Genomic DNA, 18,678 nt, shown 5'->3' with positions numbered 1-18,678 from the left:
AGACACATGGACAATGAGGTTAAAAAAAATATTGAGCAGCTGCTCATTAAGAGCAACACAAAGCCAGGGAGCCTTCCCACATCCCTGCTCGTGATCATCTCCCACGGTAACCAGGGGCCGTATCCCTGTGTGTGTGCACCAGGGGCAGAACCTGGGCTGCAGAGTCTCTGCTCTCTGACAATCCCTAGCTTAGGAATGACTGATGATGCAATCTCAAGGTTGTCTGTGTAGGTGTGTGTGTGAGGGGAAGCTCGCCTCTCCTGCTGTCACAACACTCACGGTGCAATGGATTAAGGCTTCTCCACAGTCGCAGGGAGCTGCAGAGAGGGGATTCACCCACAGCTTCAGCAGTGATTTAATTCAGAGCCACACTGTGTTGGTGTAATCACTCACGGCGGAGGAGTTCCCACCCATCCTGGCAAAACCACCTGTAAGGGCAGCCTGAGAGCTGTGTGGACCCGTGTGTGAGGTAAAGGTGGGAGGTGTGGGAGGTGTGGGAGGTGTGGGAGGTGTGGGAGGTGCAGGTGTGCGTGCACACCACGGACAGGACCCAGCTGTCCCTGTTACCTGTTCAGCCAACAGCGAGGCCAGGCTTGAGTAAGCATCTGCAAACTCTGGGCCGTACTTAATGGAGTCCCTCAGCAAGATTACAGCTTCCTCCTTCTTCCCTTGGGACCTGCAGGAAGGAGAGGGAAAAACCCAGAAAGGAATATTCCTGTAAGTACACGTTTAGGTTATCCCACTGATTAACTACTTTAAAGAGACATGGAAGTGCCCGGCTTGCACTTTCCAACAAAGACTAAGTAATTAATTCACACCTCCTCTCCACAATGTGAGCACCCAGCATTTCCTCAGCCCGTCCTGCCTCCAGCAGCTGGGAGGATGGAGCCTTTCATGAATCGACACAGTAAAATATCTGAAGGGAGGATGCCTAGAGGATGAAGGCACTGTGAGATCTGGGAACAGGACATTCCCTCTCCCTTCAGTAGGCTGGAGACTTCATTTCCTTCATTAAAACCTTGAAGAGTCTCTGCATGTTCCTAGACAAGTGCTCTTACAGATCCACTTGCAACTCCATTTATTCTGAAATTAAAATATCTCCAAGTTACATCTGCCTGGGATCTCTAAATAATTCCTTAGCAAGTTGATCATTAGGCTGGAGTTCTGTCCTTCAGATCTAAGGATTATGAACAGATAGCTAAGAGGTGGCTGTGCTAATAAGCTGGCTTTTTTTCCCCAGCATTGCTCCGCATTTATTGCTATGGAAAATGGAAAAGCTTTCCCTAACAAGAATCTTGGTATGTTTATTTATTTGAGTTACAATTTCTCCAGTATCTGTATTTCTTTCCTTTGAAAAATGAGAGGGTTTCCTGAACAAACACCTAAGGATGTTTAGCTGGGCTGAAACAACATTTTCCTCGTGTTGGGTGTACAAAGAATACGAATAGCAAGGCTTAGAAAAAGAAACAAAGGGCTCTGGGGAAACAGAAACTATGTGAACACCTTGCTGCTTTGGCCTTAGGTTTCATCTGAGTGGCATGGTCAAGTAACCAGATCTTGTTTATAAGGTGCAAATTTCAGCTGATAATATATGTGGCTTTGCAGATTTTTTCCCTTTCTAGTCGTGTAATTGGAAGAATATTTTGCCTGTGCATTAAGCTAAGTAAAACCAGTTGTGCTAGTCTTTTTCTTCTTCCAGTGGTGTTCCATATAAATTACACGAACGAAGCAAAAACAAGTAAAGAACCGCTTTTCTCCTACACTAATTAAAGCCTTGCTGGCTTGTCAATTTATAAAACTTTGGGATCCCTTGGCTGGAGTTTCATGACACATTTTTATAAATCAAAACCAGATGACTGCTTAATAAAGGTATTGATGTTTGGCAGAAAACGTAGGAAATGCCCGCTACAGAAATAAAAGGATTAAGTGATCCACTCAGCAGCAGCAGAAGTTCCCATTAACCACAAGCATTCACTGTGAACATGGGGCAGCCCTCTTAATTACTGTTTTATTCCAAAACAGCCTCTTTTTTTTCCTCCATTTGATCCAAGAACAATGTTTGTCTCCTGAAAGTGGGGGTAAAGAGGGAAAGATTATGGCATCTTTTTATGTGACAGACTGAATTACATTAAAAAAAGCAGATCCAGTAGTTGCTCAGAGGGCTTAGGCCTGCAAGATATCAAGTGCTCTGGCCAAGCGCTTAAACGTGTACTTAACTTTTATGGATGCAAGTTGAAAATTAATTACTGGTTGAAGTGCTTTCCTGGCTCAAGGCCAACACTTTGCAGGATCAAGGCCATCTCTTACATAAATCTCCTGCAATTCAGGAGAGCACAAAGCACTGAAAGAACAGTCCAATACACTAATTTACCATAAACTGGGGATCTGGAGCAGGGATAGTCATGTAATGTACATCTTCACTGCGATAGAGAGAAGAACAAATTCAACTGACAGGAGCCATCTGTGACCGCTTATTCCGATTTTTACCCAAATTACCCTGTTTTGTAATGCCCTCTCTTGACTCTCTCTTCCACCCAAGCTCACAGCCTTGCCTCTACAAGCTGCAAACAAGGATCAGCTCCGTCCATCGAGAGCAACTCTTCCATATTTTTGCAAGTGCCCTGCAGTTGGAGAAACACCAGGTTAAACCACCCTGCCCAAGTGTGGTGATGCACTGGAGCAAATTTCACATGCAACAGGGAGCAACCTGGGAATTAGTGCTCTAAAGGACTTGGTAATTTTCCTATTTTGTTTTGTGAAGTTATTTAGACTGTATTAAAGCCAGAAACACAGAACTCAACAAAGGCTCCACAGCCATTCTGAGCAATTTTTTACAAGGATACAGAAAACTCAGAGCCAAATTTGTCTAGAGGTGCACAGTGACAGGACAAGAGGCAACAGGTGTCAGAGTAGGAACATGGAACATCCTGATGAGATAGAAGGAAAAATATTTTTCACCACAAGGGTGGTCACACAGGTTGCACAGAGAGATTGTGGCATATGAGAGATTATGGAATGATCCAAGATTCACCTGGCCACAGACTGGAATAATCTGATCCAATCAGACTTGCTCTGAGCAGCTAGCTTGATCTCCAAATGACCTCTAGAGACTCTAACATATATTATGATAATAACCAAAGTAATTTTTTCAATCTACTGCAAAAAATTAGACTGACAGAGTTGGGGGGTTTTTTAACCACAGTCTCCAATGTGTATGTGATACTGAGGGATGACTCCACCATTTCATGGAACAGAGAGGATCCTGCAGAGACCATTCAGAAAGCCAGCTGCAGTATCCCTGAACATCACCACCCATTTGCTTCTGAATGGAGGGAACGTTTCACTAGCTAAAAGGTCTGAAATCTCAACACATGTCATTTCTATCTGATGTTTTTCAGCATCTCCAGAGTGTTCCACCAGCCTGTGTCAGCACACTCCCATCCTGAAGTCTGTATCGGAGAGGGCAGACAGCTCTTCCTCTTCTGAAGAGATGGGTTTGCTCAACTGGGACTAAATCACAACAACAAACAATGCTCAGGACACATTGTATGTTACTCTACATCCAGAAGAAAATCAGTCCTTCGACTGAACTCAAGATTCAGTGGAGGTTGTTTCTAGGCATTTCACTTTCCCCTTGAAAATGAAGCCATAGCACTCTCAAAGCACGTGAGAGTTCTGAGGCTTCCTGGATATTGCAGTGCTTTAGCTGTGGATTGATACAGTGCCATAAATAAGAAGTTCTTATCATTTCTTCCTGCAACAGAAAGCCGAGATTGATATTTATTTCAAATGTTCATAATATATTATTTCTTGTTTCTTTACGGAAATACCCAGACATAATAAATTTGTGAGGTATTCTCAATGATGTTTATCTGTATCTCAGCAAACTTGAATTTATACAGAGGAGTCAAAAACTCAAAACACGAGAAAGCAGCACCAGGCTGCTCTGTGTCAGTGACAATGAAAGATGAGAGATTTCTTACTTTTAGGTAGGCCATCTTTTGGGTCTGTCTTAAATAAGAAATCTGTCAGCATTGTTTAATTATCAGCTTTCCAATATTTATATTAGGCAGGAAAATTATGACACATAACTTTATTTTAGGGTATGTAAACAAAACCAGAGGCTTATTGAGCCATTACCCTGCAATACTTCCTGAGAACATTCATCTTCTGGCACATAGCTGTCTTCCTTATGTGCAAACAGAAAATGGGAAACATCATTTTTCATCTACGACTTCCACAGAAAACAACTTTAAAAATTCTACCCAGTGTCCTCAAAACAGTTTTTACTCAAGTTTAAATGGAGGCTTAAACAGCTTATTTATATGGAATAATGAAAGGCAGATTCCCACATGGCAATGACAAACCCATCCTTCCGAAATCCTGCACTTCCCTTCTGTCTCACTGCTCCAGAGGAGATGAAATCTAGTATCTGCCATCAGATTTGCACACAACGAGCAGGAATGGGGACAAGGAACTCAGCAGAATCCAACTGGGAATTCCCCATGCTAGACAATTTCATTCCATGCCCCAGTACAAGCAGTGCTGTTACTGGACATGCCCCTAAGTATTGCAGATCTGCCTCTTCCTGATCTTTCCCATGCTCTGAAGCCTTTGTAGAGAGGACAGAAAATGCCTTTATTGCTTGACCATTTATCTTCCTTGGGACACCTGTTTAAAAATCAAAACACTCTTCATAATCTCTCATAACACAGTCAGAAAATAATATCTGTCCGTAATATCCTGCAGATTTCCATTTCATTTCATTTATTACCCATATTATACTAGCATTTAGTGTCTGCAGAATACTGGCTGCCATATATATATATATATATGAAAGGGTAATTGTAGACACAGGTAGAAAATAAAAATAAAGACATCACTGTAGGAAGGAGAAATGTGAAATCTCTGCCTTGCACCTCTCTGGTCATCTCACAAATCACCTCATGCTGCTGGATCATCTAGGGAAGGTGCTGGCCAAAGGATTTGGGATCCCATTTTAGGGGAGACATTCATATAGGATCTGCCCACAGAGCATCTGCTTTACATTTATGCTAATTCCTGCACCGTGAACTCCATCTGGTTTTTTTAGCAGGTTTTTTAAAGCTGAACAGGGAGATGAGGGCACTCAGTTTCCAATAGAATTAACACTACTGCTATGTCCACATGCACTGCTTTGTTTTGGAAGCCTAAGGGAAGTTTAGAAAATGGGAGCAAATGGATGTGGGAAAAGGGCAAGAGGATCCTGAGTGCTTTCTTTTGACTAGTTGAGCACAAGCATCACACATTTAACATCCTGCAAAACGTGGCCCCACAGAAGGATGCAGAGCACATACAATCCAGCAGGACACACAATATCTAAAGTACCACAATGTGAAAAACATGACATATTGCACAGAAAACAAACAGCAGTTCTAAGAAATTGTCCCCACTTGTCTCCTTTGTGCTTTTCCAGTGCAACAAATCCACTTTTTATCCATCTGCTGGGTGATAAGAGCCCTTTGACAGGCCAGATTTAAGCATTATTGACATGAAATGTCCTGGTGTTTCTTTAGGCTTAGATCCTTTTGTATTAATATTTTATATTTAAAAAACCACCAAAATGTAACAGAGAATGATAACTAAGACACACATCATGGATTTAAAAGACAATATGTATTTTTAAACACCACTGCCACCTAAAATTAATTTCAATAAAGCAAATTTGATGAATAATACAAAGACCTTTCTTTTCTCTTATATTAAGGCTGTACCATTTTCCTTCCTTGTGAGTATTTCCAGTAGAGCACTTACCTACTTTCTATTTAAGATTACTCATTTCCTATATTCTAACCTCAAACCACCAGGTTTACTTGTAATATTATTCTGATAATTTCTCTGCTTCTGAACAGACCAGGTAGAACTTCAGCAGCCCACTTAACATCCTTTATACAAATCCACACTCAAGAGTTACATTTCAGGACCAGAAAGACCAAGTTTTAATGATGCAGTGCTACTTGAAAACCAGTCCCACACTAAGCTTGTCATGATTTAACCAGCAAAAAGAGCAGTCTGCTCTAAAAAATTTACCAAGACTTATTATCATCAAAATAAGGGCAGGTCACACCAGCAAAAATGAACTTTTACTGCTGTAGTTTATGCAGTTCTCTCATATCCTCACAAAAACAAGGACCTTTGGGGCTGATGCTAAACAGAGATATTTTACTTTATTTTAATTGAAACATTTGCAGATCTTATCGTACTGGCTTCTGGTACAGATCTAAGTTCAGTCTTTAGATGTGGTTAGTCAAATTAATTTGCATGATTATGACTGTCTGCTATTCTCCTTGCTAAAGGCTGACACCCTAAATAACAACGAGTGAAATAATGAGCTCATCAACTTGCTTTTCAACAGTCCAGGGATGTAAACCAGCCTTCCCCTCAAATCCAGACCTACCTGCTCTGCAGTGAACCCTCTGCTGCTTTGAGCGTCTCGGCATATGATGCTTGTGTCTAAATTATACAGTAACTTCTCATACAGCTAATGAGGAGAAGGGGGAACTTGAAAAGAGGGATTTTTTTCGTTCTGTGTTATTTATTAGCTCAGCACCTGATGCCTACCTTTGAACAATACACCTTCCTCTGCTGGAAATGTTTCTGGGGATCTGAGGTGACTGGCTGGGTTTAGGTAACTCATTTCTGCTGCCTGTTTTGGAACAAATGACTTCTCCACAACTGAAACACGCCTGTGAACAGCATCTGGGGTGATGTGGCACACAGCACAGGGACATCTGCAGTAAGCCTCACCTTGGTGCCAACACTTTGGGATGGCACTAAGAAATCCTCACCAGCTGGCAGAAAAAAAACCTACTTTGGTGATGTGTGTAGGGATAAACGGGAACTTTCTTGGTGCCAGACCTGCCTTCAACTTACTTGAGCAGGTTGCCGAGGTTGAAGAGAGCTCTGTTGTGCTGAGGGTTGAGCTGCAGGGCCCGTCTGTAGTAGTTCTTCGCCTCCACCACGTCTTTGGTCAATGTCCCCAAGTTGTTGAGAGCACTTGCATGACGAGGGTACAGCCTGAGGAAAATGAAATATCGAGTTATAGGTGCTCATTAACTGGCAGAGAAAGCTGATGCCACCAAGTCTGCCACCAACGCTGTCTTGCACTCAATAAAAGGGAAAAATGCCAGCCAAAACCTCCTGTTTTCCCTTCATTTGCTGCAAATCCTGAGGACCCTTCTCAACTCCCAAAGAGATTGCAAATCAGATCTTCTCCTGTGGTTCCTATAGATCTCTAGGGCAAAAGGGAATACTGAAAAGCTTTCAAAACCTATCTCACCCTTCAAGCAAAAGGCACAGTGACTAAAGCAGCCTGAATGCTTTTATTCAAAATGCTTTTGTAACAAGCAAGAATCGCCTCGTCAAAAAATTTCCAACAGAAATCTGTTTTGATATACACAGATTCCAGCACGTTTAAAATTATTTGCTGGGTTTTTCAAAATTTTTTTTTTTAATTCCCTCACAAAAGGAAACCTGAAATCAACTGTTGAACAAAGCTTTCAGGACCATGCAAAATGACAAAAGAATCTGGAACCAGACTGCTTAACAGTGTGAATTCTCTAAGCTTCTTGTAGCATTTGGTTCAGCATAGTTCTCCTTTTATCTGACCTGTTGATCTTCACATTTGCCTGTTTCAATTACAAGATTACATTTTGGGGCCTGTTGCATCTCTGTTAAAATTCTCCACAAATGAAGCAGCAGGTCACGGTCCATTCAGCAGTTTAAATTCTCCAAGTTGTGTTCCTACATTAATATCCCAGTCTGTAGGTCTTTCACCAGAAAACTCCAAAGGTGGCAGTGATCCAGGGCTTGACGTAAGTATCCAGGGCCCTCTGTGTAATAAGTAGGTGAAATTTGAGGGTCACTGATAAGGAAATAAAGTTTTGAGGTCCCTGGAGACCAGCTGTGTGAGAAGGCCTGAGGCTCTGAGGACAACTCATCTGACAGCTCTTTGCCTCAGGTCCCTGATCATGGGAAAGTGATGTGGATAATGACATTAAAAGCGGTTGGCTCTGAAAGCACAGGGTAGGGCATGAGAAGGAGCATTTAAAGGTAAAAGGGATTAAGACTCTACAGTATAGCCTGACTAAAGTTCGCAATTGTTTTTAATCCAAGACTTTCCATGGTGTTTTTTTTCTTTTTTTTTTTTTTCACCTGGAGTTTTTCTCTTGTGTCAGTTCAGCCCTAGGATTTTCTGTGCTTAAGTACCATGAATAATGTAGCATTTTATACACTGCTTCAACATTTGTATCAGTCACATTTTCACTCCCCAGCTCATAAGTGATTTTGGCAAGGTCTTATTTGGGGATAGAGCTGGAAACATTCATGGAAACTCTGGGAGAAATGGGCAAGCACCACTAACAAAACCAGGGTGTTTCCTATCCTCAAGTAAGAACCCTTTCTATTAAGTAAAGAGCCCCAAGTCCTTTTTTTCACCTAGCAAACAAGGACTGCAAAGCCACATCTTTGAGGAGAAACTGTTCAGGGATGCAGCTATGTGGTTTTTAAAAACTGGCCTGTTAACATAACAAAAGATAAATGTAATGACCATCACTCATAGCAAATAACGCCTACAGAGAGTGCCATCATCCCTCCCACACAATCCTCTCTCTCAGAGGTCACCCCTCCTGCTGCAAGCCCTCAGGTGCACTGCCCAGTGCCCACCTGCTCCAGTGACTGGGGAACAGACCCGGAACTGAACCTGACACAGAGTAGCAAAGAGTTAGGAAATTTAAGGTGAGACATTAGAAATAGCATCGCTTTCCATTGCTGCAGCTCCCCAGTGAGCCTGATGCATTTTGGGGTACGAGAGGCATCCTGTGCTTGGAGAAGCACCAGCAAAAGAAAAGAGGATGATGAGAGTGTGGAGTCTTGACCTTCACCCTCAAAGCCACTTGTCACCCAGTGTAAGTGTCCCCAGGTGGAACAGGCTGAGAGGAATGCTTTCCAGAGCAACAGCAGGGGAGGAATGCAAAGGGCCAAGCTCTTTAGCACTTGGGATGCAGCTTTGACACCCTGACCAGAATCCTGGGCAAAGAACAACACCTTAGGGCCAATGACCACAGGCTCAGACTTGTTTCTCACTTCCTCCAAGAAATTTTGACATTGTTTCGGACCAAGAAAAAGGTCTGGGAGTTTTATTTTTGAGCCTTTTTTAACCAGAGGGCTATGATAACAGTGTGCACTACTTCTGTCAGTACTCACACATAAAACGGCTCTAATATTTGACATGAAGTCACTTGAGTTATGAGCGGGCAAAAAGATTTCAGACAACTCTTGGGAAAGTCAGAAACAGACTAACATTTTACTGCCCTAAATCTGATGGTTTTTCTCTCGAACTTTCGAAAATTAATTCTGTTCTTGGCCTTTAGTGCTCCTATGGCATTTTAGGCCCAGGAGATTTGCTTGCACCAATTTGAAGCAGAATGAAAATTCAGGATTAAAAAAGAGAACTGATTTCACCTTTAATTTGCACAGTTCTGACCAGTAGCTCCATAAATTCCATGCTCAGTGTTAAAACCTCTCAACAGCATATCACGGATGCAAACACATCTCCCACGTATCCTGGGCTTTATTTCTTGTCTTTTACATTTATTCATTACATCTCGTTGCCCTTTCCCAGAACCTCAGCGAGCACAAATTGTCAGCTTAAACCTGCTGAGCATCTGGCCTGAAGAACTCATGACGTCTGCACTTTCACATGTCTGAACAGAAGTTATGAGAAATTCTGACCACAGTGAGATAAGGCGGTGGGTGTTGGGCTTTGCTGCTAGGGTTCAGCTCTTTTAGTTCTCTCCAAATATTTTATTTGGAATATGACTTTACTACGGTGGTAGAAAAAGCTGCCACTCACCTGAGTTCAGCAGAAAAACCAAGGCTAAGAGAGCATCACCTCTGATGCAGTAAGCAGAGTCTGAGCCCATGACCATCCACGCTGTTACAGAACCACTGAATCACAGAATGCTTTGGGATGTGAAGGATCTTAAATCCATCTGTTCCAATGCTCATCCACTCTGGGCAGGGCCAGCTTCTACTAAACCAGGTTATTCAAAGCACAATCCAGCCTGGCCTTGGACACTTGCAGGAATGGGGCATCCACAGCTTCTATGAACTGTGTGTTCCAGTGCCTCAACATTCTCACAGTAAAGAATTTCTTCCTAATATCCCGTCTAAACTTGCCCTCTTTCACTTTATGCTGCTTTCACACCACCCTCAAATAGCTCCCAGGAGTGGGCCAGACCTGAGCCCAGATCAGGGTTTGGTCCCAAAAGCCAACTTGAACCTGGCCACTGTCTCTCAGAGGATACAAACATTTACTGAATGCTTCCAGGTCAATTAATGCCAGCAGACTTCAGGGCTAGAGAATGTGGACCAGATAATTTTTTAATTTATTAACATGGATGTTAAAGAAAGGACTAGCTGCCCTATTTAAACTACCCTCTGCTCAGGCACACCCACTGCTGTTAATAACAGTTCCCTGGGAGTAGAAACACAGCAGTCTTGTGGAAGGATTTATGCAGGAGCATAAAACTTGACCACAAATGACCAAATGAAGCAACATTTACTCAAGAACTTCCAAACTGGTTCTGCAAGACTTGCAGATACACCAAACTTGTTTGCTTTTGCTGCAGGTGATTTTTTATTGTAATGGAGGGCGACACATGTATTTCTCCTATGTTGAAGCTATCAGGAGATTTGTGCTGTTTATCAAGACTTCCAGAATAGGTCTCGAGGAATCCTGACACTCAGCTTTAACTGATTTTAAGTTATCTAATGCAAACATCATCTCTTCCCCATTCCTCATTCACATGAAGAATGTATTTCTTTCTTAGAAAGGTTAGAAACACATGATCAAGACAAGGAGGTCTCCAATTAACCTGGAGTCTCTTCATGCCACAATAATGACAATACTCAGAATCCAGACTTTATTCTATAAACCATCACTCTGAAGACACTGAGATGCAAGAGATCAATTGTTAGAACATCTCTAGCCTGTTTTGCAACTTCTCTTAAAACACAAATCTTTCTATCTGGACATACATAGAGCTGTATTTTCCTTGCCACCAGCACTGATAATGGTAACAGTCTGCAGGCAAGATCCTTCTTGCTATGCATCTGATTAGGTAGAAATTCCTCTAGGCTTCACCTAATCAAATGCAAGTGCTGCATTATTTATGAAAGAAAGCTGAATTTCATTAAACTTATTCTACAAGCAGCAGTTCATGTAAGAAATCAGTTTATCCTTTCCTTTAAAAATCAGAGTAATTTTCTGTAAAAATCTACATTCAAGGATAATTATAATAGAAGTCTCGAAATAGCAAAATTATGGGAAGGCAACTCATAAAAGTATATTTTAAAGCAGATGCAGATTTCATTTCTAAAGAAAAGTGGGATGTTTCCTTGTTGTAGAATGAATAATTCAACTGATTCCTCCAATGCCGTATCTGCAATTGTCAGAATAAATTTCAGCAGCCTTCCCTTTAACTATTACAGGTTTAGACTGCACAAGAACTCCTGTTAGCAATTATCCCCACTTCTTTCAGGTTAGCAAAATTCCCTCTAATACCACTGAACAAAAGCCCTACTGACTTGCACAGTCAAGAGATTTCCAGTTTCCCAAGATGATACCAGGTATAAAACACATACAGTCATCACAACGCTGATGACCATTTATTCTGCTTTTTCGTTTAATGCCGCTGTTATCTGCAACATGAGGGCTTTTTAAAAAAACATTTGAAGGGCTTTGTTTGGCTCCATACCTGAATTACAAGACAATGACACAAAAAAGAGAAAGGGAGGGAAATTTGTTGTCATGACGGCAACCTGTGATCCACCAAGAATTTTAATTCTTTGAATTCAGATCGAAAGGGACCACTTAAACAACTGGCAAGCTCTGCTCACAGTCCTGCCTTTAAACAGCCCCTGGTGTGGTGCCAGGGGCATTCAGGGGGAGGAAGGCATCAGTGTGACAATGACCCAGCTGCCCTGAAGAGCATTCTGTGGTTTCTGTACAGCCATTGCTGCATGGATAGCAAGCAGCAAGGGATGGGGGCGGACTAACAGGCAATCAGCCTGGAAAACAAGCCTGGACACAGCATGGAAAAGGCTGCAGTGTCATCTTTCAGGGTTCTGGGCAGCCCCCCACAATCACTGCACAATAAAAGAGATTATTGAAAGCAGCCCAGAGACACTTCTGAGAGCTGGGACAGTCCTGAGATGTGGTATGAGGGTGACTCTTCCTGACGCCCCAGCGCTCCACCTCTCTCCAAGGGTTGACAATAAGACTGTTGAAAGCACATTCCCAGCGACTTACAACGTGAGTTGTTGTAATGAGGTCTTAGAACATTATAAAAATTGTAAGCAGCCCTGGTCATCATTAACCCAACAGCCACGCCACAGCAGCAGCAGCAGCAAGAAGAAACCTGCCTGCATCACCTTGCATCATATCCAAAGCAGGGTCCAAGCATATTAATTTCTTCCATAAATTAAAACAATCAGTGAAAAATAATAAAAAAATAAACTATTGAGTTGGAGAGATCTGGCGTGCCTATTTTTTGGTAACACATTTTTAAATTAAAAAACGCATTTAAACTTAGCACTCACAGGGACCACACCACCATTGAAGCAGCTGTGATTAGTCACCCCCCTGGGCCAGACTCTCACCATTGCTCCTCCATACAAGAGGACACTTCCCTGACAGCCACTCTTGGCTCTCCTGGTGCCTTGTCCAGCCCTACCACAAAGCTCAGCATCCACGGGGCTCCCTGCAGCCACATTAAGCACTCAGAGGCCTGATTTATCCAGGCCAAATTACTTGCTGGCAGCACGGCAACTTGCTTTTAAAGCATGTTTTGCCCATTCCAATATATACTGTAATTATTGGCATTGTTTTGCCAACAAAAGTAAGAATGTTATATGAATAACATTTCTATCCGTGCCAAGTTTTAATACCGCCCGTTTTATATTTACTCCAGTATTCTATTTCAAGCCAATTTTCCAATTTTAATATTACATCACTCATTTACACACTCATTTTCATGTATTTATCTAAGTTCTCAATAAAATCCTATGTCAGGTTGAATTAAAGCATGATTTGATGTAATTCTGAGACCAGTCATCCTTCTAGAACAATTCTGCACTGCCAACAACTCAGGTCATGGCCTCACGATGGCCTGGCACCTTGTTTCAAGAGCTGCTCTACATGCTGGGGAAATGTGGATGGCAGATCCTGTGTCTTCCTCAAAAAGGTTTTCAATTCGCAACATGTGAATTCCTTTCAAGGAAAGAGAGCTGATCCTGCAATGTCAAGCAGCAGCTGGTTTTCTCTTGAAGAGTTCTAGTAGCTGCATCAATAGTTCCTCAAAGGTAACACCCTTCAGCTTGGCAGAAAGTTTGTGGCAGGCTGATATTTCTTGTATTTAAAAAAGCACCTGGAAATCCTGCTGAAAGCCAGGCAAGTGAGAGATCTAATGCTTTTAGGTTCCTTTGAAAGCCTCAGGCATAATCTCCTTCAGTGACAGCGTGACGAAGCAGTGAGACTCCTGGCTGCACACAGCACAGCTCCAGGCTGGGTTCTACATCACGCCCATTTCCACGCTCTCAGCTGCAAGGGGGCCCTGACACAACAGCAGGAATAAGGCAGGCAGTGATCCTATCCCATCCAGTCTGGTGCTAGGGGCTCAAAGAGCATCCCTGAGCCCCACTGTGGGTCCTCGCTGCTGTGGCACGGACGAGCTCGGCTCCTGAGCAAGGTCTTGCTCAAGAAGTCAGTGCAAGGTCCTGCCAGATCAGCAGTGTCTACAGCAGGATCTGGATCTAACCTGGGATCTCCAGAGGCCCACTTGGTACAAACAGCAAGTGGAAGGAAGAAAGGTCCCGGTTTTGTGGCTTCTCCCTCTGCCATCAGCCCAGCAGGCAGGAAGAGCAGCCCACAGGCATCCATCCTGCCAGCAGCAAAGCCTCTCAGCAGGGCGAGCCTCCCAGGCTGAACTGCAGGGCACCCTGAGACTGAGGGAAACCTCTACAGAAATGGGAAACAAAAAACAGAGAAGCCGAACAGATTTAATTTCTATACTGACAAAAGCCTTGTGAATTCTTTAAGCTTGACATCCATTAAAGAAAAAATACCTCCAACCTACAGCAATATCCAAAAGCATGCCATTAAAATAACCAACCAGGAGCACACTAAACAATATTACGAGTTAAAAATTTTCATTAGATTTTCAAACTTGGGCAGGTATAGAAGCCTGAGAGTTAGAGCTGTGGAGAAAAACCAGGATTTTAAGTCAAACAGTATCACAGCGAAATATAAATAAAGAAATAAAATCTTTCCTGCTAAACTCACACATTCCCTGAAGTGTTGAGGCAACAGGAGGTTATCAAACAGGGCTGTCTGCTCCTTCTCTCACATAAAGAGCTCATGCAGAATCCTTGTAAGTCCTGAAAATCCCAGGAACCTCAATACTCCCGAAGCCCAACAAAAGGCTAATCATTCGCAATGTGCCTGACTTATGGACACTATGAACAATGCAGGCACCCCCCAGAGCCCACAGAATCATAAGAGACCATCAGGTGAGCCCCTCAATCCATCATGACACGAAGGGATAAAATGACAACACGCTCTCAGCGAAGCAGATGGGGGTGAAATCATGCCTGTCATCTCCCGAGGCTCCCAGGTGCCAGGGGAAACTGTGCAGCCCCGTACTGTACAGTTTTCATAAAAACAAGGACAGCAGGCTAAGAAAAAAACAGCAGTGGCTGTGACAACGAGTAACTAACCCTTGGATTTGAGGTTATCATTAGCCAAAACTGAAAGGCAGACTTGAACGTGGGCAGAGTACAGCCGTAAGTTTCTCTCTGCATACCCGACAGAAAAATCAAAGTAGACGCCTTGTCTCAATAAGAAAACAGTTTTCATTAGGGGAGCACTTTTCATTACCCAGATTTTTTTTCATCAGTCCCCAACACATAAGAAGGCAGAGCTTTGATGCAGTGTCGAAGGAAGCGATGTAGTTGTCAGAGGTGACGGGGGCTTTTCTCTACGATGACATATTTGAAAAGCCATCAAGTCCCTGAGGGGCAGCACTGAAGGACCTGCACCCACAAGAAGACACCACGGTGTAGGAAGGGACCCCACCTGTAACCATCGTTGTCCAGGGCTGACACATCCATCTGTCCATCCCAGCAGGCACGCCCAGCTTCTATGGCTCTAAATGTACACATCTTGTTTCTGCATCAGTGCTCATGGTTGCACTTACACCAGTTCTGTTTTCAAGTAAATAAAAGCCTGTGCATTGACTGATTGCTATTTTGTAACTAAAAAGCAGAAAAACTGAGCAGGGCTGGAGCAGCCCTCAAAACAGGCAGGGATTAGCACTTAATAGAGAACAGGTTCAAAAAATAAATTACACTGGCTGAAGTGATTTGGCCACCATTGCACGCAATGCGTTGTAAAGGCCATTAACTCTCTGATTCAAATTATAAGGCAGCCCTTTCAGCCATCAATTACCATTAAAATCCTCAACAATTCCATCCAGCTTCGGGAAAGCCACCACACACCTACACAATACTCCTTATGCCTACTGTCAAAGTTTGAATCAGAGTGCCACACAAAGATATTCCCAACTGCCTGGACATCCACTAACACGGAGTATTACATGAAATCTCTGTGAAGACATTTCAGGCTTGCTCCAAGGGCCTGACCTAAGCAATGTCAGAATGTCAGAAGGGCACTCGTGGTTTTGGGTGCTAAAGCAGCCATGGCAAAGCAGCGCTGCACATTTTTTTACTCACTGTAAAAACAGCCTAACAAATGGTGCTGGTGTTTTAATTCTTCCCAGAAATAAATCACAGATGGTATCCAAGGCCACCTGCAGTCCACGCTGAGAGACATTTTCAAGGCAAATACATTGACACACACACACATAAAGGGCTGTAAGAACACCATTTTTTTTTACTGCATGGAGAGTGCAATTTAACTGAATTTAAACAACCCCAGATACCGTTGATTTAAGATATATAAAAACCCAGCAGGAAAGCATGTGGGAAAACTTAGAAAGAAACCTGAGTCTCCCTTCCTGCATTAGAGCTTTATTTCTAAAGTGTAGCGAGGTGAAAGGACAGCCTTGCTTTTTTTCTTTTCTACCCATTCTAGTGATCCTATGAACCAATTCTGCTCCCTCAAATGAGGGATACAGATAAGTTGCTTACACTGTTTTCCCTTCTCCATCCAGCCTGCATTTGAGGACACATAACAATGATTTCATCACCCTTACTGATGCCACAAACCAGCACTGGCCATTTCCATGCCATAAGCAATGCCTTAAGATACATCACTTGCAAGCTCTGACCACAAGTCCCAGCACCAAGTGTTTCCATACTGGTTTCTCTGCCTCCTGTCCCACTCTCTCCTCTCTCTCAAGGCTCAACAGCTCCCTGAACTGCAAAGAAAACCAGCCCACGAGTTCCTACTTGCTCCCTTCTCCAGAAGATGTCCCAAGACGGAATGACGGTTTCTGCAAGGCAGGCTGGTCCCCTTCCCACTCTGGTCAGCAGCACTTGGCAGGTGAAGTCCCAAGGGGAGCTGGTGGCTAGGAACAGGTTGATGGACACGGAGGCAACGCTGCAGAAGCGTGTGTGCTCTCAGGCACACATATCAGTGCCTTTATGTAAATAAATCCACAGTATCACACTACACAACATGGACACCTCCTGCAAGACTCTGTGCTGTCAACTATGGTTTAACATCCAAACATGAATTTTTAGATGATGACCTTTTTTCTAGACACAGAAATGTAGCTTGGACAGCACAGAACTATTATTAGCACGCTTATCCACCCAAGTCCAGCAAGGAACTCAGTGACACCCTTCAACCACACCCACTGATGTTCACATTGATCTGCCCTGCATGGAAAGCACTGCCCTGGCCACAAGCACAGAGAGGGATGGCAAGAACTGCTTTGGGAATTAAAATGTTGAATGAGTGCAATTGTAGGGGGTAAGGTGAATTATTTTTCTCTCCTCCATTGTTAAAAGGAGATTGATTTAATTGATAACGAATGTTCACCCAGTGGATTTTAAGGCTCTGCTGCTTTTGTCTCTCTGCATATCAGCCCATGTGCATAGCTAAAGAGCAATAAAACAGTCTCAGCAGTAACATCAAGCACATGAGGCTGGGGAGAAGGAAGACAAAAGCTTGGTAACTCTCAACAGCAAGAACATCTTCATTAGCACATCAGAACTGTTCTTCACATTTGAGTGAGGTGGCATGACCTCATATTCTCATTCACAAATGGGAGACAAGTGGTGAGAACAGTTTCAGATAAGATCAGCGCCGTTTGATCTGCAGGGGGAGAGGTTCTCCAGAATTCCTAACAACAGCCACAAGTCTGCAGCAGAAGCAGCAGCAAGAATGTTAAGACCAGCTTTCAAAATAGCCGTGGTCAACTCACATCACAGACTATTTCCAGGCTTTACTTTCTGAAGGAAAAAACCCCAAGGATCTCCTGGGGTCACTGCCACATGTCAGGCAAACCAGTGAAGCAGTCCAATCCAGCAGTGTGTTTTTCTTGTTTTACTGTAGGTAAGCTGAAAGGTTTATAACCCACTCTACAATTGCTGAACACCAGCTGTTTGTCAGGGCTTTTTTATGGGTAACTCATCTGGCCCTGAAAAGGGCTCCATTTCCATTCCCCTTATAGGAATTACATACAGAAAGAGCTTTTCCTATATACACAGCATTTTTGTTCTTTTCATTCCTCCCATCTCCAATTCACACGTCGTTTGAACGTCATTCTAGGGTCAAAAATGACATTTTTCCACGTCATTTCAGTTTTCATTTCCCCTACTCCTGGAGAACATAATTAGATTGCAATAATTATCCAAGTCCATCTAGGTCAGGGTGCTGTGTCACTGGTCTCTAGGCTGGGGTGAGGGATGAGTTTCCTGATGGGCCACCTGTAATGGCACCAAGAGGTGTTTGCCAGGACGGATTGCCAAGTTTGCCTTGGAAACCTGCCCTGCAGTTTCACTGTCAGAGAAAACACATAATTTTCCTCCACCACTTTTCTGCCCCGGAGCTAACAGGGGTACACCAACATTTGCCAGCAGAGAATCCCACCTGTGTCTGAAAGCAGGAAAGGGAGCAGTTAGAGCATCAGGGATCAACTTTCCCAGGATTTGGTATCAATTGCTGGTATTTCACTAGGTGATGTGTGTGCACTTCAACACCTTTTCCCAAAGTTACAACTGCACAGGAGCAAGGTGTTGCTTTGCTGAGCAGACACGTGGCAGACACTTCTGGCGCAGCAGGAGTGCATGGAAGTGCATCCTTACGTTGGTGGAATGGCAATTCCTCGCAGTTCAAGCAGCAGCGTGCAGACTGACAAGATCACTTCTATTTACTAAATAATTAAAACTCAGTTCACCAGAGATCAAGCAGACCTGCACTGTCATTGGGCACAAAGCTGAAACAGCGGTGAGCCATTGCCCCACTGAGGCACTGCAGCTGTCCCTTTCCCAGCTCCCAGGAGCTCCCAGGCAGCAAGCCATGTCCTTATTGCCTCCATTGCCTTATTAATTCCCTATTGATCTGCTCACTGAGCACTAGGCAGAAATAATATTTTTATCTTCTGTAATCTT

At 43.3% G+C, this 18,678-nt stretch overlaps 1 protein-coding gene across 2 annotated transcripts in view; it reads right to left on the bottom strand.

Moving 5' to 3' along the window:
- Positions 1 to 18,678, bottom strand: part of TMTC1 (transmembrane O-mannosyltransferase targeting cadherins 1) — a 135,291-nt gene that overhangs the window by 17,051 nt on the left and 99,562 nt on the right. For both annotated transcript variants that reach the window (XM_066319771.1, XM_066319772.1), the window contains 2 exons: positions 6,913 to 7,056; positions 568 to 676 (listed from right to left, as the gene is read on the bottom strand). In XM_066319771.1, the coding sequence (XP_066175868.1) occupies positions 568 to 676; positions 6,913 to 7,056 (253 nt within the window). The remainder of the gene's footprint in view (positions 1 to 567; positions 677 to 6,912; positions 7,057 to 18,678) is intronic.

This window comes from Sylvia atricapilla, chromosome 5 (genome assembly GCF_009819655.1).
Source record: "Sylvia atricapilla isolate bSylAtr1 chromosome 5, bSylAtr1.pri, whole genome shotgun sequence".
NCBI lineage: Eukaryota > Metazoa > Chordata > Aves > Passeriformes > Sylviidae > Sylvia > Sylvia atricapilla.
The sequence above is the reverse complement of the archived record's forward strand: the minus strand, read 5'-3'. Positions and strand labels throughout refer to the sequence as shown.